The sequence below is a fragment of the Bactrocera neohumeralis genome, chromosome 6 (genome assembly GCF_024586455.1).
Source record: "Bactrocera neohumeralis isolate Rockhampton chromosome 6, APGP_CSIRO_Bneo_wtdbg2-racon-allhic-juicebox.fasta_v2, whole genome shotgun sequence".
Classification (NCBI taxonomy): domain Eukaryota; kingdom Metazoa; phylum Arthropoda; class Insecta; order Diptera; family Tephritidae; genus Bactrocera; species Bactrocera neohumeralis.
In genome coordinates, this window is record NC_065923.1 from 70,332,694 (window position 1) to 70,358,112 (window position 25,419).

A 25,419-nucleotide genomic window follows, 5' to 3' on the forward strand; every position below is an offset into this window, starting at 1 on the left:
AATACGGCAAAAATAAATACACACATATACGCCTAAAAGTATGCCACGCCAACATTGCCACCATATAAATTCTTATATGGCGCGTACCAACGTGTATGCGTGCGCTTCCGCAGCAAGTTTATTTATTTTCCACTTTATTTATTTACTTTTTGTGTGCGTTAATGAACTTTTTGGCCTCCATTAAGGTTACGCTCACCTCACCCCAGTCTGTAGACGCAGCTTCAATCGTGACTCCATGCACATACACACACTCTCACAACATTTGGTACTGCCTTTCATATGCCACACAGGCAGTTTTAGTTGCAGTTAATGCCGCTACGCCTTCTACTTTCACTGCTTCACTTTACTGGCAAGCACGCGCTTGTTGTTGTTGCTGTTACTTCCTTAATTTAATGTGATTTATCATCACAGGTGAATTGCGTTGTGTTGCGTGCGCTGGAATTTCTACGCTCGGCGGCAGTTGATTTTTAATCTTTCGCAATCAGCAGAGCCTTTGAGCTGCCTGCCTTAAGATAATTTGTTATTTACTTTATGTTTTTGTTTTAAAGAATACACCTTATTTGTTGTGTATGTGTGTATGTTTGCATGCGACTTTGGGTAGCTGCCGTGCGGTATTTTTTCTACACACTGTCTGTTGCCGTACTGAACTTTTGACTTTTGTGGGTGTGGGTCTTGCTTAGTAGCCTCTGTAGCTTTCATTATCTTTGATATGTGTATGTGTATGTGTGTTTCTGTATATTTCTGTGTATATGCGTATTTATTTATGTTTATATATATATGCGCGCATATTTTATTGCGGAAATGAATATTTATAAGCATGATAAATGAGCGAGCACTAAAAGTGAATTTGATTTAACGTTTGAGCAGAGACGCTTCAGACAAGTGGGTGTGGAACTTTTATGGGTCGTGGGGTATAGTTAAGGGGTAGGGTTGTGAGGCTTTGTTTATGTGCAAAGGGTAGTAAATTGGCATTTATATAAAATTTCAGATACAGGAAGTTACTGCCAACGAGTGTAGACATAAACTTTTTGTTAAGAATCAATGTATTGAAGCTGAGACTTTTCTTGAAGAATAAGGAAGGTGCTTGCTGATCATCTAGAGTCGGGAAAAGTAATTAGATAGTAGTAGCTCAGCTTTTGAGATATCAATCTGAAACTTTGCACACGTAATTTTTTATACAGGAAGCTTTTCATTCATCGGAACCGTTGATGTCGGCCGACCATAAGATATAGCTTCCATACAAGCTGATTAATCAAAACCAAGTCCTAATATGGAAAACTTTTCGATTTGTCGATTTATCTTCACGAAATTTGCCAACCATTACTGTTTAAAGAAAGTACATAATCTCCGAAGAAATTTGTTAGATTGGATTACTATAGCATATAGCCGCCATACAAACTGAACTATCCAAATCAAGTTCTTGTATGGAAAGCTTTTCCATTTGACGAGATATCTTCACGAAATTTTACAAATATTACTTCTTAAAAAAATTATGCAATCCCCTGAGAAATTGTTCAGATCGAAGCACTATAGCATATAGCTGCCATATAAACTGAACGATCGAAATAAAGTCCTTGTATGGAAAGCTTTTCGATTTGACGATATATTTTCACGAAATTTCACACAGATTGTTGTTTAAGACAATGGTGCAATCTGTGACAAAATTATTGAGATCGGGACACTATAGCATATTGCTGCCATACAAACAGCTCGAACCAAATCAAATGCTTGAATATAAAACTTGTCTATTGGTGAAGTTTATTCGGTCTCTTTGCCTGTTTTATTTTACAGTCACACTTGTTTTTTCTTGCATTTCCACACACTTTAAATGCTTAAATTCACAGTTAAATTTATTTCATTGCCCACTAACCATAAATCCTGCAAAGCAGTGAAGTTATTATTTATGCCTACGTTTCCCTGAAAAGACATTTACTTGGCATTTAATTTCCCAACCGCAATTGCAACAGCAATCATTCAATTTCATGCCCTACCAGCGCTACACTGTCGACGCTAACTGCCACGCCCCAGCTGAGCCACACACCCAACCAACGAAGACACACAGAGCTACACCAGAGGCAGCAGCGGCAGCCGCACTTCACTCAATCAACTCAGTCAACGCTGCCGGGCGGCAAACAGCTCAATGCGACGCAGCCAACTAAGGCAGCAACCGCAAATCATAATTTATTTTTGACTTGCCACAAATAGTCACAATTTATTTACTGGGGAAAAGGCAAAAACAAACGCACTTGCCACACATGTATGAAGTACGTGGGTAATGGCAATAATAGCAGAGAAATGCGTTGCATAAAAGAGCAAAAACAAAAGCAAACAAGCAACAAATAAACAATAACAACAGCAACAATAAGCATAATGTTGATAATAAAAACAACACCGGGAATTGTATGCAACTGCATGCGGCACTACCGGTGGCACCATTGATGTGGCAGGTATGTGCACTCACACACATATCTACTTACATATATACGCACATATGCATCTAAAAGCTTGTAGGTATATGCTTTTTGAACATGTGCTATGCTTGTTGTTGTTAATGCTGTTATATTACTAGTAATGTTGTGTGCTTGTGGCAGTGGTGGTATTGCTATTGCAGTTGAGACAAAAGCTGCTAAAAACGAAATGAAATAAAGCAAAATAAATCGCACTTCCTGCCGTCTGCCGAGTAAGCTTGTATGCGCATTAGTTGTTGTTGTTATTACCGTTATTGTCTCACACGCAGCTGCAGTAAGCGCTAGCATGTGTTTGCATTAGTGTGTATGTTGGTTGAAATCTTCACTTGCGTACGTGCATTGTGAATTTATTATGTCTGACATTTGTGTTGAAAGGTGAAAAATGTTGCAAGTTCATCAATTTTAACTTAAACTGCTTGTGTGCGCAGTTATATAGACAGTTTTGCGAGTGAGTCTGAGTGTAAATTTCCATCGGCGTAAGTTGAAACTAAGGTGAAGGTGAAAATGAAGTATACCGTTGGGAGCTGTTGATACACATACATATATATAATTTCCATATTTGCTTAATTTCAAATGTAGTTTTAGAGTCTAGAAATAAGGTATACTTTTTGGGGGTTTTCTTAACTTCGCAAATATTTTTATTTCATTTTAAGTGATGACAGTTTGCTTTTATTAAAAGCTAAGGTGAAAATGAAGTATACCTTTGGGATCTGTTGATATATAAAGATGCACATAGTTGTAAATTAGGCATAACTTTTCGCGGTTTTTCCTAAATTTTATAAATTTATAAATAGTTTTTTTAATTTAGGCAATGCAAATTTGATTTTATTAGAAGCAAAGTGAAATTTAAGTATACCATTGGGAGCTCTTGATATATACAGTTGCACATAGTTATAAAGCCTAGAAATGAATAATACTTTTTAGTGAGCTCTTGGTATGTACAATTATAAAAAGGTATACTTTTTGGCGTTTTTCTTAAATTTTTTATTATGCAAATATTATTTTTTAATATGCATAAGTTGTGAAATTTTGCTTTCACTGGAAGCGAATGCGAAAATAGAGCATAATTTTGGAAAGTCTGTATGTTTTTCAAGTTAAATATAGTTATGCAATCCAAGACTAATGCATACTTTTAGGCGGTTTTCTTAAATCCTACAATTTCCAAACACTATATTTTATCACAGACGTTTAAAATTTTACTATCATTAGAAGTATACCTTTAGGACGAAATGGCATGTATTTTAGATCGAAAATTTATTAGTTTAAGTGTAGAAATGAAGTTTTAAAACCAAGCATACTTTTTGGCGTTTTATTAAATTTTTTGTTTAGCATAATTTCTGGATATTCTTTTATATTTTGCTTAGCAAATTTTTTTTTTAGCATAAGTGGTGAAATTTTGCTTTTATTAAAAGTCAACATGAAAATGAAGTATAACTTTGGGAGCATTAGGTATATATTTTACCCTTTTTTGACCCACCCTAATTTTAATATATGTAAATATATTATATAAAATTATGTTATTGACATTGAAGGAGATGAAGTGGAGAAAATTCACCTTTCAATTTCATCACAGTAGTATATTACATAATACTTGTATTTATATATTATATTGTCTCCCTTTCCCCACATGCATGAGAAAATCATTTATTTCCCCACTTTTTTATCATTTGCTATTTCTCATGCTCTACAGTAGCGTTTAAAACTTGTGCATGTATGCGCGTTTGCCACAAGACATTTATTTTTATTTACTGCTCATTCCACTGCTTGTCACGCTGCGACTGAAATCACAAACGAATGCGCTGTAAGGCAGCAACAGCAACGGTTCTAGCATTAATATTGCACACAAACACACATTTGCAGAAGCATCTGTGTGTGTGTGTGTCTAGCGTTTGTAAATGTTGGTAAATGTGTCACATACGTCAGCACATGCATCATCATTACCTTTATATTGTAGCGAGTTTCCTGTGCCAGTTCGAGCACTACGTTCCACGTTAGGTCGCGCTGCTTCTTTCGAAATTTTGCGCCACTGGAACTTGCCGCGCACAGGCCAACTCCATATCTTTGCTGCTCACGTTCCACATTTAATTCCACCTCACTTAATGCAGCACAATTGAAAGTGGTAGCTGTTTACCACACAACCCCTCCCTCTTTACTCCCACTTAAGGTGTCTCCACAGCCCTGTGGCGCACTTGCTTACGAGCAAAATCACTTTTTTTTGCCTTTTTATCATTGTCTGTCGCGTATTTGTGCGCGTAATTTGTTCTTGTCTTACGTTTGTAATGATGTCACGTAAATTGAATCCGTAAGTTCGTTATTATATTTCAAAAGATACTCAAGCTTATGCCTGGTAGGTGGTAGATGAGCGGGCGCCACACATGCACTGTGTGTGTGGGTGGTGTGGTGCTGAGCGGCGACAACCAACAGTTTGCATTGTTGTAATCATATACTAGGTACATATAATATGAAATTATATACATGTACATATACATTGTATATGGTTGCATCGCTCTGATTGAGGTAGTCTTTCATGCTCAATTTCCTCTTTGCTCTTCCCATGCGCTCCGCTCTTCATTTTCACGTTCGTATGCTTGTAATTGAGGTAGAAATGTAAGGCTGCCGAGTTCAAAGTGAAAATGTTGTAAAATGAGACACTGAGCGCGTGTGTGAGAGCGGAGCTCAGGAAAAAGTCATTAAAAGTTGTAGAGCGAGTCTTTAAAAGCAATTTAGTGGCTGTGAATATCACAGGCAGGTGCTGACTTTTGAGTCGCTTTCATGACAATCAATTGGTGGCAACAATCAATGATATTGTTCGGAGAACAGCGTTTCGAGGTGCATATAGTTGATTCCCTGGTGCACAATAGCGGATCTGTGGTTCAGTGGAAGACGCATGAAATTATGATAGAGACTCTGTGCGCCAATGAGAGATACAGGAAATGATGATAGTTCTCAGTAGACGCCCGATAGCGAATGTGATATGAGTTGTTTATAACAATTTGACATAAATATGCTTTATATTAAGATATTGTTGTGCTTGCATGTAGTAGATCGTAATCGGAAAGATGTGGGAGACCAAATCAAATTAAGACTGCTTAGATTCTGTGGCCCTTTCCTCAAATTTTTAAGAGAGAATTATTTAGCTTGTTGTTTTTGGTATAATTTTTGGTTTTTGGAATGAGTTCCGGTATCAAAAAATTATATATGCATATAAAATTTCTAGATATCGCTTTAGTACGACTTTTTCGGTCTAATTTTTGGGAATTCTGATAATTTTCGGTATCAAAAATGTGTAAATGTGTATGAAAATAAATGGCGAGTTGGTTGGTTTGGCTTATCTGGTCTAACTTTTTGGTTTTTCGGATGAATTTGGATATCGAAAATTTATATATGCATATCAAATTTCCTAGTAAGATCTTTAGTATGACTTCTTCGGTCTAAGTTTTTGCATTTTCAATCAGTTCTGATGTCAAAAATTCATATATGCAAATAAAATTAAATAAAAAGTTCTTTAGTCTGACCTTTTCGGTCGAACTTTTTGACTTTTATGATGGATTTCGGTATCGAAAATATGTGTATGCATGTGTATATCAAATTAAAATAGAGATTGCCTTAGTCAGACCTACTCAGCCGAATTTTTTGGTTTGGAATGAATGTCGGCCTCGAAAAATCATATTTGCAGATGAGCATGCTTAATAGAGTGCAAAAAATATTCCAAGATATAGAATAAACTCTACCGACCAGACAACAACAGAAAGAACAAGCAGTTGCTCAAATTCGCCTTAATAATCTATACATATTAGACTAAATCTGAGTTCTATTACTAGAAGCTGGCCCAATAATCTTTTTTTGTTTTAAATATAAGATAACTTTTAAATTTTTTGTGATATAAACTCAACCGATATAATGGAAAGGCACCTTTTGCTATACATAAAATTATATAAAACCTATCAACCCTGTTCTTGTAGTCACTTGCTTACGTCCGTGCAACTAAGCTGCAAGTCTGTCGGTTAATCACAAAATCCTGAAAAGAATCTTTGCTCACCGCAAGCAATTAAACTTGTCGCAAATAATTGCATTTACGTAGCAAACTTTGATTCTCGCCGACACACGCACACATTCTCTCCTCTATTTTCTACCAATATGCGCACAACTTGTCACACTGCACTCTTGCACTGGCTTGTCGCCATCTTTAACGTTTGCTGACTTGACTCGCCGCACTAACAAATGACTGACACTAACAAGTCGGACGATTGATGCACCAGCAGCCGCAAGTTGAACTGCAGACCGCAAAAAAATAATTGTCATCAACATCATCATCACCAAGACAATGTGCACCAAACGAAATGCTGTGCGCCATGGCGTATGAGTAACATCAGTTTTGTTTGCTGGCTTGCCCGGTTATTTGTTTATTTGTATATTTGTATGTATGTATTCAAAAATGCACACGACTGCCTTGGCGCAAGCGATAAGACAAGTTTTATGTGCCAAAAACTTTGATGCTTGATGCTTAGAAGTATATATCGGGAGAGAGAGTAGAGCTGGAAGATGTAGCAGAGTTGGAAGAAATAACTAACTAGCAGTTGGACGCATTTGTTGGCTAACTGGCAGTTCAAGTGGATTAAGAGTGATGCCAGCCAGGCAGTTCTGAATTATTTTAATACATATATACAACTTTTACCAACCAAAAGCAGTTGAGAGAGAGAGAGAGAGATGCAGCGCAGTAGGGGTTATTTATGTATAGCCGAACAGCTGCCATTCAACCGCAAAGCAAGGAGCAATGAAATTGCAAGAATTAAATGGCAAAGCACTTGACTGATGAAGAATGCAGCAGTAATTCCCGACCAATTTCCGTTGTCGGATTAGTGAAAACTTTAAACTGTTGCCCAGGCGACGCGCACAAACAAACAAGCAGGCAAATGCAAAGGCGAAACAGTTCAAGAAATGGCAGACAGACAGTCAGTTGGCTGGGCATAAGTAGAAACTGAAACTTGGCTGTATAGCAGCGGCGGATAGACAAGTGGCTAAGTGCTAGATTATATATAAATAAGTAAGAAGCGAACGCGGCAGAGATCTCCTGCAATCGTTGCCTTTCTACTAACTTTTACTCGCTGATCTCTTATACTTTCGCCAGCGCTCTTCCCGCCCAGCAGGAGCAATGAAACGATTAATATTTTGACATCGTCCTCTAGCATAGTTTAAAGGTCACATGCATACATATGCACGTACGCTTTGCTTGCGGTTTGCGCGCCCTCAAAGCATACGCACTACATCGCTTGACTTTGTTCGAATGTCCTTTTTGTGTTATACAATACTTAAAGTTTTAGCTTTTGGCTTGTGGCTCCAAGTATATATGCATCTATGTGTATGTGCGTGTTGCTTGGCAAAGTTACTGCTGCGCTGCGCTCATTTTCTTCATTTTATTGCTTGCTGCGGCAAGATTTGTGAAATTTCTTGCATATTTCTTCTTCTTTATTACCGCTGCGTTTTGTGTTTTAGTCCTCTTCGTTTGCATACTTTTGCCAGCTTGTTGGTTATAATTGTTTGACATCGCTGTCAGCGCTTTAAATTGAATTGGTATGCATTGCATGGCTGGAAGTCAAAGTGACAATGGCAATAAACGTGTCAAAGGCTGTGGTAAGTCTGGGTGCGTGTGTGGAGGGAAGAAGTGTGGAATGTGTATAGTTAGCCCGTAGTCCCAACTTTCTCCACAGAGTATTGATAGGGCGAATGGAAATATTTTAGTTTTTTGTGTTGGTGTGTACAAATATAGCAATTTTAAAAATAAGGAAACATTTATTGGAAGAATTTTCGAAAACAAAGTTTTTTTTTAAATTCCATTTGTATAATATGTAAAGAAAGCTGTTGAGATTTGTGAAATTTGTTCTACACAAACCATATTCTTAAAGAAAACAGTGTACAATATATGTTTACAGTTATTAAAAGGATCAACGCCTTGACAACTTATTTTCCCTCAAACTTGCATTATTTTTGTATGTAAAAATAGTACATCTCTTGTTTAAAAATTAAGGTATCCTTTAAAAAAAAAATTGCTATAAAACAGTTTTTTATTGTACTCGAAATTTCGAAAGGCTTAAGGAAATTTTCTTTAGTGACTTATGCAGTATTTCAAAAAGGTTTTTAAAAGTTCTACAGAATTTTCTTTCTAACAAATTGAAATAACAAACATTAACTTAAAAAAAAAAAAAAATTATATTGTGGCAATATTCTTATTTTATTCTAGGTTCCATAAATATAATTGATTACTTAGTGTGATTAATATTGTAGGTAGTTTTAATTTTTTTTTAATTTCCGTTTTAATTTTATTGTTAATTATTTATTTTTTTTAACTTTTCTAATTAATATTTTTTAATTAATTTTAATTCAAACTTTAATTCTATTTTAACTTTAATTTTATTTTAAGTATAATTTTAATATTTTTTTAATTCATTAATTCATTAATTAATTTTAATTTAATCTTTAATTTTATTTTAATTTAAGTTTTAGTTTTAATTTGAATTTTTTATTAGCTTTAATCTTAGGTTTAATTTATGTATTATTTTTAATTCTTTAATTAATTTTAATTTAAACTTAAAATTTTTTTAGTAATATTAATTATAATACTTGTTTTAATTTTAACTTTTATAATAATTTGATTACATATTATTTTGAGCTTTAATTTAATTTTAACTATTTTACTTTTTTATTTTATTTAATTTTAATTATAGTTTATTTAATTTCACCTTATTTTATTTTAGCTATTTTTTAAATTTTTTTTTAGTTTTACACTTAATTTACATTTAAATTTGAATTTAATTATAGTTTTAATTTTATTTTAATTCTAATTTATTTTATTTTATCTTTTTTAGTTTTATTTAATTTGAATTTTCGATTTAGTTTCAATGATGTTTTAATTTGAATTTGAATTTAGGTTTTGATTTTAATTTAACATTGATTTAATTTTAATTTAAAATTTATTTTTGTTTAATTTTGATATTAATTAGTTTTAATTTTAATTTAAATTGAGGGTTTCATTAAAATTTTAATTGAGGTTTTGATTTTAATTTTAATTTTTTAATTTCAATTTTAATTAAGTTTATTCATTTTAAATACAAATTATTTCTTTGAATTAAATTTTTTTAATTAATTTTTATTTTAATTTTTGTATTATTATTAATGTAAATTTTTTAATTAATTTTAATTTATAAATTTATTTTAATTTTAATTTATATATTAATTTATTTATTAATTTTAGTTAATTAGTTGATTTCAACTTCAATTTTAATTGATATAGTAAGTTTAGTTTTAATTTTAATTATAATTATTTTTTTTTATTTTCTTATATTTAATTTTCCTTTTTTAAATTCTCTTTTTTATTTTAACTCATTTAAAAAATGTATGTATTTATGTATGTACATGGATTTATATACCATAAATTATGTGTATATTCCAACTTACCGCTTCGACTTTCACTTTCAGCTGGCTTGAGCTGTAAAGCACGGTTCATCTGCAATGCAAAAGATAAAGAAAATAAATAAGAAATCTAATTTTGATAAAATTCATAGAAATTCTTTGTGAGACACCTTTGGCTAACCACAGCAATGCAGCCACCAAAGGGCTTAAATTGAATTGAAATAGTAAATTCATTGGTAGAAGCTTCCACATAGAAGCTTTATGGCATATACAAATATATTTATTACATATATTTAATTAGTTTAAAAGAAAATTTAATTCTATTAAAATATTGCACATATGCGTATGTGTACTTTCATCTATAACTGCCATATGCTGAAAGCACACCAGCCGTGCCAACATTAATTTTATTACCATCACTCAAATGACTAGTCTTTGTTTCGTTCGAACCACTGACTGACGTTGCAATCAAGCGCAAAAGCCTTAACAAATCACCGGTGAAGTCAAAACGTAGTGAAATAAGAGGAAAATTAAGTAAAAAATAAAGAAGGTAAAACAACAAGACTTTACAACAACTGCCCGCAAAGCAATTGAAATGGGTTAGCAAACGGTCAAGTGCAATAAAAGCAAGAAACAGCTAAAAAAAAAGCACGTCTTCTTACCTAACGGGCAGGTGACGAGCCTTTTGGGTGGACGCAGCGCACCAAAGTCATTGGATCAAGTGGATCAATGCTGTGGCTTAAAAAATGAGTATTGCAAAGGATATTTGCCGTTATGTACAACAGTTAAATAGATAACGGCAAGTGTTTCGTGCCACCGGCTCTTGGAGAAATAAGCAAATAAGGCTCTTAGTGTTGGTTGCGGGTCAAGCAGGCGCGCACCAGTGTGGCGCAACTGCCGCAAAATACTTGAGAGAGTTGTTGCATTTGTTGCTGCAATTCCATTTACCGATTGTTTTGCTTTTTTCCACTGCTACTTTCGTTATTTTTCCGCTTTCTGCACTTATCCTTCAAGTAAGTAATTCACCAGCATGCTTAATGTTCTTGTCTTGTTTGTTGTTGCTGTTGTGGATAGGTATTGAATTGGTTTTGCAGAGAATGTTTCTCAGTATATATATATCATATATATATATATATATATATATGTATATACAGCATAAATATATATGTATGTTGTGAATGAATCGGTATTTTGATGTTGGTTGACCTCGTCGGCTATTGGGTGATTTGGTCATTGAATTGTGCATTCCTTGTTGCTGTTGTTGTTGGCTACGGCATTTAAGTGGTGATTTAGTTGAATAATTTATTAAAGGACGATTGGCAGGTGATTACGATTTACCACTTTGAGCGCACAGTGCCACAATGAAACGGTAGTTACTTTTTCATGTATATATTCGAGTGTTTTTGTTGTTGTGCTGCGCTTGTTCCGTTGGTCTGTGGCACAGAAACAAAGGATTTGTTAGACAGACAATTTTCACGCTAACAGATTGGTTAGTCACAAGCCATTGACGTAAGCGCTTGCTGCGCAAACAGCTTGATGGCAGGTTGTTTGATTGCATAATTTTAGGCGCTCAACGTTGGCTGGCTTACGACTATAGTGAGTGGATTAAAAAACAATTATTCTATTTTCTTTTCGGTTGCAGTGCATAAATAATTGAACTGAGGTAGTTTTTTAGGGATAAGTGAAGGCAGAAAAGGAAATGAGATTTAATTTGTTTGAATATATTTGAATAAAATGCCAAGAGAATGTCGGAAAATAATTTGCGGTCAATAATTTCGAATTCAGTGACCTGCTGTTTGGATTCTAATGTGATTTTTTGTAGAACTCGTACAATAAGTTAGGAAGCTTTTAAAACTTGTGTATAGACGAAAAGGATACACAGTGTGAGGAGCCGGTTTCAATAGCAGCCGATTCTATATTTTCGTAATAAACCTAAAATTTTGACAGCTGGTAACAAAATCAGTTCAACTAAATAGTAAATTTAAAATTTTATTGCTCTAGTTTAGCAAAAACTGTGCAACGCCTAAAGGTATGCTACATTTCTATGCAGTTATAGAAATTCATCTAGTTAGATTTTCGGCCTGTCATAATATAAGAAAAAAACCTTAAAATTACGTGGTTTAGTTTAAGAGAAACCAAACAATTAAGCAACGCCTAAAGGTATACTACATTTTGGAATTACATCCAATCATATAAAGACTTTTTGCTGCATTTCCAGTCCATGAAAATCTTTAAAATTACTTAGGTTAGCTTAATCTAAGCCAAAAAAAACTGAACAACGCCTAAAGGTATATTAAATTTTGGCATTACTTCCAATTAAATAAAGTATTCTTGTCGGATTTTAATCTGTCATTGTGTGCCATGAAGTTGAAAAATCCTTTAAATTACTTAGCTTTTAGCTTAATCTAAACCAAAAAAACTGAGGAACGCCCAAAGATGTACTACATTTTTGGATTAAAACCATTTACAGAACGATCCCTGGTCAGATTTATGGTGTATTATTGTTTAATGCTATTCTATTCAATTTTTTACAAGAAGACTTGAAGTTAGTCTTAGCTGGCAATTTTATCAAATTTAAAATTATTTTTCTTTTGCTGATACTTTCTTATACCAAATGGCAGAAATTTGGCTCGAGATCACTCCATATCACATTAAATGTCAAATTATTAATATTTTGAGAAACATAAAGAAAAGTAAGTCCACAAACAGCACCCATTTATGGCCTCAAAATAGTATCGTCATGAACTATGTCTACTAACCATAGCGAGTAAACCAAACTAACCGGCGAATTTGATTAATATACCAACTACATACTTGACTATTAACCCAATCCCAACCTACATAACCGAAAAGCCAACGTTTCGAGTATAAGCAAAGGCTAAATGCGAGTTTTTGGTGAAACATTTGGTTTTAATTTTGCGGCATCATCATCATCATCGTCAACAATGTAGCTGATGGACAAAGTGTTAGTGACAGAGACAACAAGAGTAAAGACGTCGCTATCGGTAAGTTTTTTCAAGCTTATGGTGCTTGGGTAAATTTGAAAGCATTTGAGGGGTTTGAAGGTGGTATAAGCGACGTCAACAAAGCCGATGACAGCAATAATAAGAACAACAGCATGTATAGTACAGCAAAATTTACAACACTGTTGTGTTGTTTTTGTTTGTACACAGTCGTCGCTGTTGTCGGCGCCGACCACGCGCTTGTACAGCACTCAACAAGGATTCAGTTCATCGACCACTTAATTTATCCAGCTGAGCTTTGAGCCACGGCTCATTTATGCGTAGTTGAAACAAGTGAATTGCGACAGCAATGCAACGAAGCAGAAGTGCTGGCGGGTGGAGAGGAAAGTGTTGGGAAACGTGTGCGTGGGAAAGAGTTACAGACTAAAGGCTGGCGAAAGAATTGAAAATTCGTTTAGTTGTGAGTGAGAGACGCTGAAAATATGGAGAGGATGCTTTTGGATTTCTATTTTTTCGCTTAAATGCTGGTCTAAATGGAAGTCAACTGCGTTGAAATTACCAAAAAAGTGCTGCAAAAGTTTGAGGCAGCATGCGCTTCACACAATTCTCGCAATGTACTTGCCAATGCATATCTACTTTTAGGCGTTAGCACCTAACTGCCTTGGTGTGCAGTTGCGATTTTCTATTAAATTTTCATTTAACACAACATTGAACCGGTCGGGACCTGCGTGCTACGCGGTAAAAGCAATTTGTAAGCATAGCATAATTTTAGGCGCACTACAACCAGCATGGTCGACCATCGCTGCGCGCTGCCTATTCATTATGCATTAATGTAAATACAGCAAATGTTTTGCAATCATTAACATAATTGAATTACAAATAAGTGCGCTGTGTGTTAGCGCACGCACACACACACACATTTACATCATATGCTAGCATTTGTATATGCAGGCAAAATACATTTGTACACAAAATCACAAATTTACCAAGCTCACTCCCAGCGCGGTGTTTTGCATTTACATGCAGCAGCATTTTAGGCGCAAGCACGCGCACACACATTTATACCCTTGCAGATTGGTGCACTTATAAGCTCACACCGTTGGCGCTTTGAATTTGTAATTCCTAATGGTTGGCTTGTGCAAATTTCACTACAAGCTTTTTTAATTACCGTTACGTAGCGGCATTTGCTGTGGTGCAACTGGGTGGCGCATAGCGAAAACAAAAAAAACTGACTAATGGACTTAAATTTGCTGGAGTACGTACGCATAATAAACGTGTTGCTTGAGTGCGTTTTTGTAGCCGATTTTTTGACGTGAGGGGAATGGTGTGCAGCAAATGTATGAAGAGAGCAAATTTAAGCGCGGTGTGCGTGTCTGGCAACAGACTAATTGTAAATAGCGAATTTTCCAAGTGAATTTGTTTTACTGCACTTATTTATGTCTGCATTTATCTATTGCAACAAGCTTGCATGTATTATGGTGGTGGGTATTATGTGTGTGGGTAGACGATGATGATACATTTGAAAATCCTTTGCATATTGCGCTCAATTGGGGCTTACAATTAGTGTATTGATGCCGAAGTAATTGAGTGCGTATATATTTTTTCTTTCGTAAATTGTGCATGCTTTTCAATGAAGTTGATATCAGTAACTACAGTTACTAGTTTAATTAGCAGCCTAAATGTATACTTTGCTTTACAAAAGTGCTTCATATGGAATGGTGTTCGAAATTTTCAATCTAAGTAAAGTATTTTCATAGAGAAGTTTGAAAACAGGAGGGAAGCAGATTAAAAAAATTTAAAAAAGAATCAAGTAATACTGGTACCAATGGTATGCTAGCAAAGATAGACTAAAAGTGCCTAAATTCATGCATACTTTTTTATAATTATAACTTCTATTAAAATATCACTCATACTTAAGCATTTAAGTCTGCCGATACGCCTCACATTATTTAACTTATTGCTCTGAAAACCACCTTAAGCTTAATTTAGTGTCAATTAATCAGCATTAGCATTGCATAATTTTAAGCGCGCAAATATCTTGACGCATATATACATATATACGTTTGACTACCATATTAATTAGCCTTGTCAGTCATTTAATTTCGATGAAGTGAAACACTAATAATCGAAATTAGGCTGTCAATAATAGAGTTTATTAAACGCAAAGCGCTATACAAGTGTCTGGTGACAAAGCTGTATACAATATTATTCACTCAGCTGGTCAATATTTAATAATCGCTGTGTCAACGGCGCAGTACGCATAATTGAAGAGTTGAATAAATATTAAGCAATGATAATCCTTTTGCCGTGTAAACAAATAATGCAACTGCCTGTTTGGTTCCAAATGAAACAGTAGTAGGAGTAAGAGTAGTGGCGCTGAAAAGTAGGCTATAAGACGCAAATTTTAAAGTTGCTGAGGCAGAAGTGTTACATTTTTTTCGGGTACTGGAAAATTTGAGAAAAACTTTCTGAAAAAATTTAAAAAAGCTTGTCAAAAAAAATAATTTTAAAAAAAGAAATTTTGAAAAAAATGTAAAAAAACTTAAAAAATTAAAAAACAACTTTTAAAAATTTTTGAAAAAATGTATCGAAAAAACTAAAAAAAAAGGATAATTTGAATAAAAATTGAAATTGTTTTTTAAATTTTTAAGGAAAATTTATGTGCAAGAAGTATTACACTTTTTCGAGTTCTGGAAAATTTAAAAAAATTTAAAAAAATTTTGTAAACAACTTAACAAAAATCAATTGTCAAAATAATATTTTGAAAATAAAAAAAATTTTAAATAAACATTTTCCCAAAATTTTGAAAAAACTAATAAAAAAATATTGAAAAAAATTTTGGAAAAAAAAATTTAATTGTTTTATTTTCTTATATTTTATATTTATTTTGTTTATGGAAGAAATAAATATTTTTTATGGCAAATTTGAGAAACGTTTTCATAAACAAGAATTTAAATTTATGTAAATTTATTTTTCAATATTTTTTTTATAATTTTTTAATTTTATTTTTTAATTCTGCTAAATTAAATTTGTGAGTGTGAAAAATAGTAAAACTTTGCCGTAAACAAATAATTTCTGTTTTAATAAATATATTTTTACAGAAACTTTTTCATCACACAGAATTCAACAAAATTTTTCTTTTAAAATATTTTTTTTTAATTTTTTTGAAATTTTTTTTCTAAAGTCTTTGAAATTCACTTAATTTTTAAGTGTGAAAATATGAAATACATATGTACATATATGCACTGTCGCTGAAACATTTAAAGTGGTCCAAAAGTTGAAAAGTGAACGCCCTTGGGGGCACACAAATTGACTGCTGCAAAAGAAGTCAGTCTCCAGCTGCGCAAAACTACTCGACAGCAGCTGGCCAGTGCACTGACGCTGCGCTTTTAGCCAGTAAAGTAAAGAGACTTCCGTTGCAACGCTGCGCAGCAGTACACTTCATCACAGCATATTGACGCTGATTTGGAATTTATTTGCCAGATATGGTATACTAACGGTACTATATATACACGCACTATAAAGGCTACTAGGCGAAAAAAGTATTTCTACTATTTTGTAAGTAAACAGCAGAAGAAGAAGTAGTTGAGAAGTTAGAAAACGAAAAAAACGGCGGAGTGAAAACTAAAATTAAATACTAACAACTCTGGCAACTGACCAGCCAGAAGGTAGACTAAGCTAAACTACAACATGAACATGTGAACTGAACGCAGTCAGGCAGACAGCTGCTTACTCAGCAGTGAAGAAACAAAAATCAATCGAGAGGATATACAAGCATGTTTAAGAGTATATTGTTGCAGTAGAAAAAATTAGGAACTTTATTTGTAGTTCTAGTCAGTATAATGTAAGCAAAAACAAGCTGGGTGATTGTGAAAACAAAAGAGTCTGCTGTAAATATTTAAGAACTCTTTCGGACCACAAAAACTAAAAAAAAAATAAAAAAAAAATTGACTAAACACGCAACAAAAAGTAGGCAAAAGAAAATATTGTAGAAAAATACTTCTTATATACATATAGTCATATCTTAAGTCAACCAATGTAATAAAACGGAGAGCTATGAAGAAATTATCATCTCGTATTAAGACAGCTTATAAAGGTAAGTACTTAGTACATGTCAGTAGAAGGTTTACGCCTTACCAAACGAAAGAGGTAACATTTTCACTCGAAACAAGATGCTGCTGTCAAAAAAATTAATAGAGAACTTGTGGAACACTGAGTTATTTAAAATGAAGAAATACCTTTTCAGAAAATCGGTGCAGAAAATTGGAACCCAGAGGTTTAAAGTGGTAAAAATAAACAAAATGAGATGCGATTGAAAAATCATAAGATTTCGCATAAATAGCATAGCATAGTTTCAAGCGGAAGAGAAAATTTTGTTTGAGCACACTAAACTGTTTCAACATACATATATATTATAGGAATGAATAAGCAATAATTTTCTTCTGAAAGTTGGTAAAATATTTAAGGGAGGTTTGATTACTATAATTATAAGCCACAGTACATAATTTTTCAAATATAATGAATTATGAGCCAAAGCAAATATGGCATGAATGTATTGCCTTTTCTCCAAAATGCGCTAATTACTGTCTCACGCTAATTATATACGCAGTAATGCCATATATGTACATATCTACTCCCAAATCCAACATAGATCCAACTTATTGGCAGCCTTCAGCGGCACATAACTTTGCGCTGCCTTTGGCACACACTCCTTACCCTTACAGGCACCCGAAAGATCTAAGCAGCGCTCTTGCATGGTTGCCACAGCAGCCGCAAAAACGCTTTGAGCCTTCGGTTGCTCGGCTTTGTGTTGCATGGCTTGTGGCAGTAACGTAATATGATGCCTTACAAGTACGCCGTAGCACATATAACACTGCCGGCAGAGAGAGAACGAGAGGAGGCACAAAAAAATAAAGAAACTAATTAGAAATTTTAATGAAATTCTAATGAAAGCAAAATGAAATGTTATGCCCACACACCTAAAGCAAGCAAAAAATATTGGGAAAATGGTGTGGGTAAGCAGCATTGTGGTAGCAAGCGCGCTGATTATAATGTGTATCGGTGGTGGAGTTGCTGGTGTATTGTGTACCATTGCTTAGCAATGGCGTTATGCTGCAAGCAGCAGTTATAATGATTTCTAAGGATTTGATTTCCAAGAAGCTTACATCGCAAATTAATTACGTTGTATGTTACCAAACAATAAATAAAGCAAATACCGTGTAACATGTGGGTAAATGTGTGTGCTTGATTTCGTTTATATACACAACATACATATATATATATCACCTGCGCTTATTATATTTCATGAGATGTTCTATGAATTGGGCCAAAATTTAGTCAAATATGCTTATTTAACTAAAAATCTATACGAAACTGTGAGTAACTTGCACTATATGGTGACTTAAGTGATATGTATGATACGAAATTTATATGTGAACGGCTATTTTTCACAATAAAACCACAAAAATATTATATTTTTTCTCATACTTTAGTTAAATTATGTATTTTACATTACTTGTGGCATACCTTTGGGCGTCACATACATTAATTATGATATTTTAGATAAATGAGTTTATGTTTGCACACGTTTTTCATGTTCAAAACGAAGAAATAGTTTTATATAGCCTGATGGTAATATTATATCAGTCATACATAGTGTTGGGCTGTACTTAAAGCTATATATATTTAATACATATATAATACTTTATTTATATGTGAATAACTATTTTTCACAATAAAACTACAAAAATATTATATTTTTCTTCATTTTTAGTTAAATTATGTATTTTTCATTACTTGTAACATACCTTCAGGCGTTACCTACTTTAATTATTATAATTTATATATACAGGCTGTGTGTGTGTGGGGTTTTCTAGTTTCCATAGAGAAAATATTCTTATATAGCTTATTTGTAATAATATATCAATAATAGACTAGATTGGGCTGTCCCTGTGTTAACAATTAATCGTTTTAGAGCCAAAAAATTTCTAGATTGAAAGCTTCAGTCGCTTTAGACTTTACTGCACCTGTTTTTTCCCTACTTCCACAGCAATCATACAAAACGCATGCTTTAATCCCATCCTTACACATTTTATCAGCGTCTAACGCCTAAAATCACACATTAATTTTCACAATGGAGTTGAAATTTCGGCCAAAAGATTAGGTAATTGTTTGCTTATAAATAATGCAAAATTAATTTATCAACGTATTTCGCTCGTTCGTGTGTCGCCAACACGAAAACTAGCGAGTGTACACTAAAAATGTATGTGTGTGTGTTATCGCACCTGCGTGCTTTTTAGACAAAAACAAGCTCAAAGGTAAGAGCGAGTGTGTAAATGGAGACAAAAACATGTTATCATGTGCATAATTAATGCCATGTAATTATGTTAATTTCGCAGCTATTAAAAAATTAACACATAATATACGTTTTGGGGTCCTTGATAAACTTTACGCTCTGTTTTAATTATTTCCACTAAATGCTTTGTGTGCATGTAAGGTGGGGAAAAATGTTTTTTAGTGAAAAATACTAAAAATGTTGTACTAAATAGCCACTGCAGCGAAAGGCATGAAAATACTATAATTTGTCGGCGGTTTTCAAAGTTAATTAACAAACGTGAGCGCTGTGAACGTATGCAATTTGCGGTTGCCGCTAACTAGAGGTGCGATAGCGTTGGGTGTTGTTTAAAATTTAATGTTGTAAGAGAAAAAACCCTGTTTTGGTTAGAAAAAAATTAAATTGGGTTATGTAGGTAAAATTAATTTAATTCAATTTATTTAATATAATTTATTTACAAATATTTTTTTATGTAGAAAAAACTTTAAGGAAGTACAGAAACTTCATTTACTAGAATTTTTTTTAAACATTGCTTGTAAAGATAAGTAAATATTGTGCAATAGAAAAGAAAAAAATCATCAGCAATGAAATAAAAAATATTGATATTTAAATTTTGTTTTTTGTTTTTTTAAATTCAAGTTTTTTTGATAATTCCTAAAAGAAAAAAATTAAAAAATAAATTTAATTTTTTAATAACATTTTTTATTCTGCACCATTTTTCTTAAGCTGAAACAATATTACCATTTTCTGAAATTTTCTAAATATTAAAAAATATATGGTGTTAGCCTTCAATTATTTACATTTTTATTTGAAAATATTTATAATTTTCCAAAAACAGCAACCAAAACTAAACGAGTTTCATTTTCCAAAAATTTAAAATTTTTCTCTTTTTAAAAAGTAGTAAAATAGTTTAACTTCATTCAAAACATTCAAAATTTTTTACAACCAAAAATTCAAATAACTACTTTTTCAAAGAATTTCAAAGTCGTTTATGCTACGTATTTTTTCAAAAACAAGTTTCAAACATTTTCTCCAAAATATTTCGAAACCACTTTTCTTAAAAAAATTTGTTTCCAAAAAATATTCAAAAGCCTTTTAATTATTTTTTTATTATTATTTTATTTTTCAAAGAAATGTCAAAATTAAAAAAACAAAAAAATCAAAACCGATACCGAAAAAATTTAAAAATTTCATTTTTCTTATCGTTTTGTTCAAAAAATTGTTAAAAATATTTTTTTTTAACAAAAACTTTCTTAAATCTACTTTAGTAAAGAAAACAATTAAAACTCATTTAATTATTCAAAATATTTTTTTTTCACTTCGAAAATTTTTTTTCCAAAAAGTCGTTTATACTACGTATTTTTTCGAAAACAAGTTTCAAACATTTTTTCTAAAAAATTTCGAAATCACTTTCCTTCAGAAAAAATTTGTTTCCAAAAAATATTCAAAATGTTTTTGAAATATTTTTTTAAAATTTCAAAATTTTTTTTTTCAAAAACAAATGACAAAATTTTTTTAAAGAAAAAAAAATTCAAACCCGAAAAAATTTAAAAATTTCATTTTTCGTATCGTTTAAAAAAAAATTTAAAACCATTTTTTTAACACAAAATTTCTTAAATCTTTTTTTGTAAAAAACAATTCAAACGAAAAAAATGAAAAAAAAAATGAATGAATAAATGAAATCCTTCAAAATATTTTTTTTTTCATTTCGAAAATATTTTTCCAAATACAAATTTCAAACTGTCAAACAATTTTGAAATCATTATTTTTTCCAAAAAAAGTATATCTAAATAAAATTCAGAATTATTGTTATTTCTTTGTTAAAGTTGAAAATCATTTATTTAAAATGTTTTTTCAAAGAAATTCAAATTAATTTTTCTTCAAACATAAGTATAAGAGAATATGTTTATTATTATTTAAAATTTAAAATATTTTTTTTCTAATTTTAAAATATATTGCTTTTCTTTGCAAAATCATTTATTTTTCAAAAACATATTTCAAAATTTTTTAAAAAAAAAATTCTTTCCGAAACAATTGAAAAATTTTGCCTATTATTATTTAAAAATTCGAAATTCAAAATTTTTAAATAACGTAATTTTTTGCTAAAAGTTTCTTTCAAAATTAATTTTATATTCTTCAAAACATTCAAAATTATTTATTTTTCTTTAATTAATTTTTTCTTAGAAATATATGTATTAAATTAGTTTTTCTTGAAACAAAAATTAAAAACTTTTTAAGTTTTTTTGAAAAATTCAAAATTATTAATTTTTTCAAAAATGTAAGATTTTCAAAATATTTTATTCAAAAAATGTCAAAGCAATTTTGCTTAAAAAAAACAAAAAAATAAAAATAAAAAACAAGTATTTTTTAGTATTATTTAAAAATTCAAAATATTTTTAAACTTCAAATTAATTTTGTTTCCAAAAATCTCAAATTTTTAAGTTTTTCCTTCAAAGAATATTTAAATTTGTTTTTGTTTTTTTGTTAATTTCAAAATATTTTTTTGTTTTGTCAAAAAAATGTCAAAATTATTTCGACCATTTCTTCTTCAAAAAACGCAGTTTTTAACGCGTGTTATTACTCTTATTCTCTACATAATCACCATCTACTCAAAACATCCTATCTATCACTCTCGCTCACACTCCCCATTCGCTGCCACATCCTGCGTGCGCTTACATACGTGCCACTGTGGTCAGCCACAGCGTGTTGTGTGCATGCTGATTTTCGGTTACACACTTTTTCACGCCTTTTCACCAACAAGTTCCAAACCGTTTTTTCCCCTCTTTTTTCTCGTTTTTTTCGTTTCGTATTGCTTGCTGGACACGTTTATACGCAAATGCGTGGCAAAAACCACAACAAAGACACAAATGCCGAAAATACCGAAAATTTACATGAACATTTGTGAGCTATTTGCGTATTGCGGTCGGTCAGCTGTTCTGCTCCAGCTTTATTAGTGTTGTTTCGCAATTGTTTTTGTGTAGATGTATGTGTGTGTGTGCGTGTTGTTTTTGCACTCCATTCTGAAGCTGTAAAATAGGTGCTCGAAAGCACTCAACTAAGCTGACCGCAAATTGCTTTTGTACGAGCGTATTTAGTGACCCAAATGCGGTTGGGCAAAAAATTTGATGGCAGAAATATAGAAAAGAAATAAAAGTATAAAAAGCACTGAAATTGTAAAGCGCTAGGTGTGGGGCTTAGCAGAGCATTTTTTGTTTTGGAGTTTTTATGTCAACAACATTAAAGAACTGGCAGGGTGTTTCAACTGTGCTAAAATGTGGTAGAGCGAAGTGAGCTATTTTTAAGCACTTTTGAATTAGTTTGGGACTAGTTGAATTTTTTCTATTTTGCATAACCTTTGAACTAGCATATTTTTGGATATTTTTAGGCACTTTTGAACTAGTTTGAGACTAATTAATCACGTTTTGTGCTCTTTCCGATTTCAAATCGTTTCATTAGCAAATACTATACACTCTCCTTAATGGAGAATAACAATAAAATAATATTTATTAACAAAACAACATTAGGAAATTAGTTTTTAATTTGTCCAATGGCAGTCTTTTGCACGCACAGGTAGAGAAGTTAACGAAATCTCATTCGTTTAATTAAAAATACCCTGCAGGAAAATTTTGGCTTATAAATTGAATAACTAATTTCATTATTTAAAATAATTATTCATAAAAATAATTATTTGATGTTTTTCAAGATAAAATAAGCACAAAAAAACAGACTGAAGTTAGTATCATCATCAAATATTTATATAAACAACGACTGAAGCGAGTTTCATCAGCGTAACATCAATTCAGCAACTCTAGAAATACTTCGCCACAGCTCAATAATTTTCTCGTAAGCAAATTTTTTAGTTGAAAATATAACATACAAATTAAAAAAGCCGTAATTTCGGCGTCACCTCAGCAAAAATTGTTTTCTTTTCACCACAGTGTCCCTTAGTGTTGTTGTTACAGCAACATACTAAAAATTATGTACACAAAATTTCCAAAATATAAAAAATGCCCAACTGGCCCCTTAAGCGCCAACCAGATGCATATTTGAGTGCTTTTGCGTGTTTGCTACAAGCCATATGCATAATTAAGCATACTTTTAGGGGTTAACAAAAGTTTCGGCTTACTTTGACCAAACCACAAATCAATACATACATAAGTGCTTTCAAATGGCATATCGACGTGTTTGCATGTCAGCAGGCAGCAGTTAGCCTGTTTTGTGCTGAGGTAGTAATAGACGCAGCTACACTACTACCTACACACATATGGTGCTTTTTGTCTGAATGGTCATATACTTTGCGTTTATGTGTTCACAAATTATATGCACGCACTTTTTTCTATGCATCTTCGCTTTATATAAGCATAACATGTGCGTTGTTTGTGTTATGATTTTCCGGTTTTCGTAAGCAAAAGCCCACTTGACACGCATTCATGAGCCCAAATTGTTAGCAATTAGCTATCACAGGTACACACTATATGTTTATTTACATAAATTTGTACTAGCAGCTGTGCGTGTGTGCGTGGCGTTATATTGCCTGAGCAATTAAGAAACAGCCGCAACATAAACACTAAGTAACAATGCATATCCGAAACTGATTTTCGTGGGTTTTAGCCCTAAATTAGCGTACGCTTTTCGTTTGCATTTTACTTCATTTTATTTGGGTATGTTTGGACACATTTGTATGCGGCTAATTAACGTTTTGAGTTAGATCGTGTGGAAAAATATGGCGTGCTTAAAATAGAAAGCGAGCAGTTGAGCGGACGGTTGATGAATATTGGAAATTACATGCGATTAAATGAGGGTAAAAGACAAAAATAGAAAGAGATGCAAGCGAAAAGCATTAAGTGAAGGTAGTGGAATAAAATGTGTGCCGAAGGTATGGGAGGATATGCTACCAAATGGATTTTTCGAAGCTAAAAGCATGAGATATTTATTTGGCTGGCTTCTATAGACAGTTCAAACTAATGATATACTACATATACAAGTATTATAAAAATGTTTAATGGCTTTTTACAGGGAAAGTTGAAGACAAATTTTATCTGTCTCTCTGAGAAATAGCAAACCATCTGTTCAAATACAACAATAAAAAGCGTTAACCTCGGCTGCACTGAAGCTATAATGACCAAATACTTCTTTACAACAAATACAATGCAATTTGTATGGCAGCCATATTTTTCGGAATAATTTTTATTTGAAGCGTTATTTTAGAGAATAATCTATGCCAAATTTGATGAAGGTGTCGTGTCAAATAAAAAAGTTTTCCATACAAGCACTTGATTTCGATAGTTCGGTTTGTATGGCAGCCATATGTTATAGTTATCCGATCTGGATAATTTCCTCGTATATTGCATTGTTGTTTTAAAAAAGAAGCTGCATAAAATTTCGCGCAAATATCTTAACAACTGAAAAAGCTTGCCATATAAGCACTTGATTTCAAACGTTCACTTTGTATGAGACCTACATGCTATAGTGGTCCGATCTGAATTATTTTCAGTCGGCAGTGTTGTCTCAGAAAATAAGCTGTGCTAAATCTCATGAAGGTATTGTGTCAAATAAAAAAGTTTTCCACACAAGCACTTGTTTCCGATCGTAGGATTTGTATGGCAGCTATACGCTATAGTGGTCCGATCTCAATAATTTCTTCAGATATTGCAATAAAAAAGAAGCTATATAAAATTTCGTGCAAATATCTTGTCAAATAAAAAAGTTTGTCATTTAAGCACTTGATTCCGTTCGCACCATTTGTATGATAGCTGTAAGCCACAGCTATAAGCCAAACTAAGAACTGAGCAGCAACTTAGTTAGAAAAATACGAGTGCAAGTTTTCAGATCTCAAAAACTACAAATTTTTTACTACTTTCACTATGCCAACCACGGTCTATTTCCCTACAAATATTTCAATTATTTCAATACTTTTTAGAAGAAACCTCATTTCCTTTCTTTTCACTATATATTTTTCCCCTTCTGCCTGTTTTTCGTTAACGTTTTTCATCACATTAAGAAAAAATGGCATTTTTGCCAGCACCTCCACAAAATTTCAATCAATATCTTTCGCTGCTACTTGAAATATCCCCAACTCATGCAAATTTGCATGTGGTTTGGTTATGCGCAGAAGAAAAAAATCACAAAAAAAAGAAAATATCAACAAAAAAAAAATCAAACAAAATAAAAAATCGATAAGCCTTACTGCCAACTGCTAACACACATACTTATATACACATATCCAAGTCGTTGTGGGTAACTTCCA

At 32.4% G+C, this 25,419-nt stretch overlaps 1 protein-coding gene across 14 annotated transcripts in view; it reads right to left on the bottom strand.

The window, feature by feature from the left end:
* LOC126763544 (CUGBP Elav-like family member 4) overlaps positions 1 to 25,419 on the bottom strand; it is a 955,905-nt gene that overhangs the window by 314,845 nt on the left and 615,641 nt on the right. For all 14 annotated transcript variants that reach the window (XM_050481138.1, XM_050481135.1, XM_050481141.1 and 11 more), the window contains one exon: positions 9,921 to 9,969. In XM_050481138.1, coding sequence (XP_050337095.1) covers positions 9,921 to 9,969 — 49 coding nt within the window. The remainder of the gene's footprint in view (positions 1 to 9,920; positions 9,970 to 25,419) is intronic.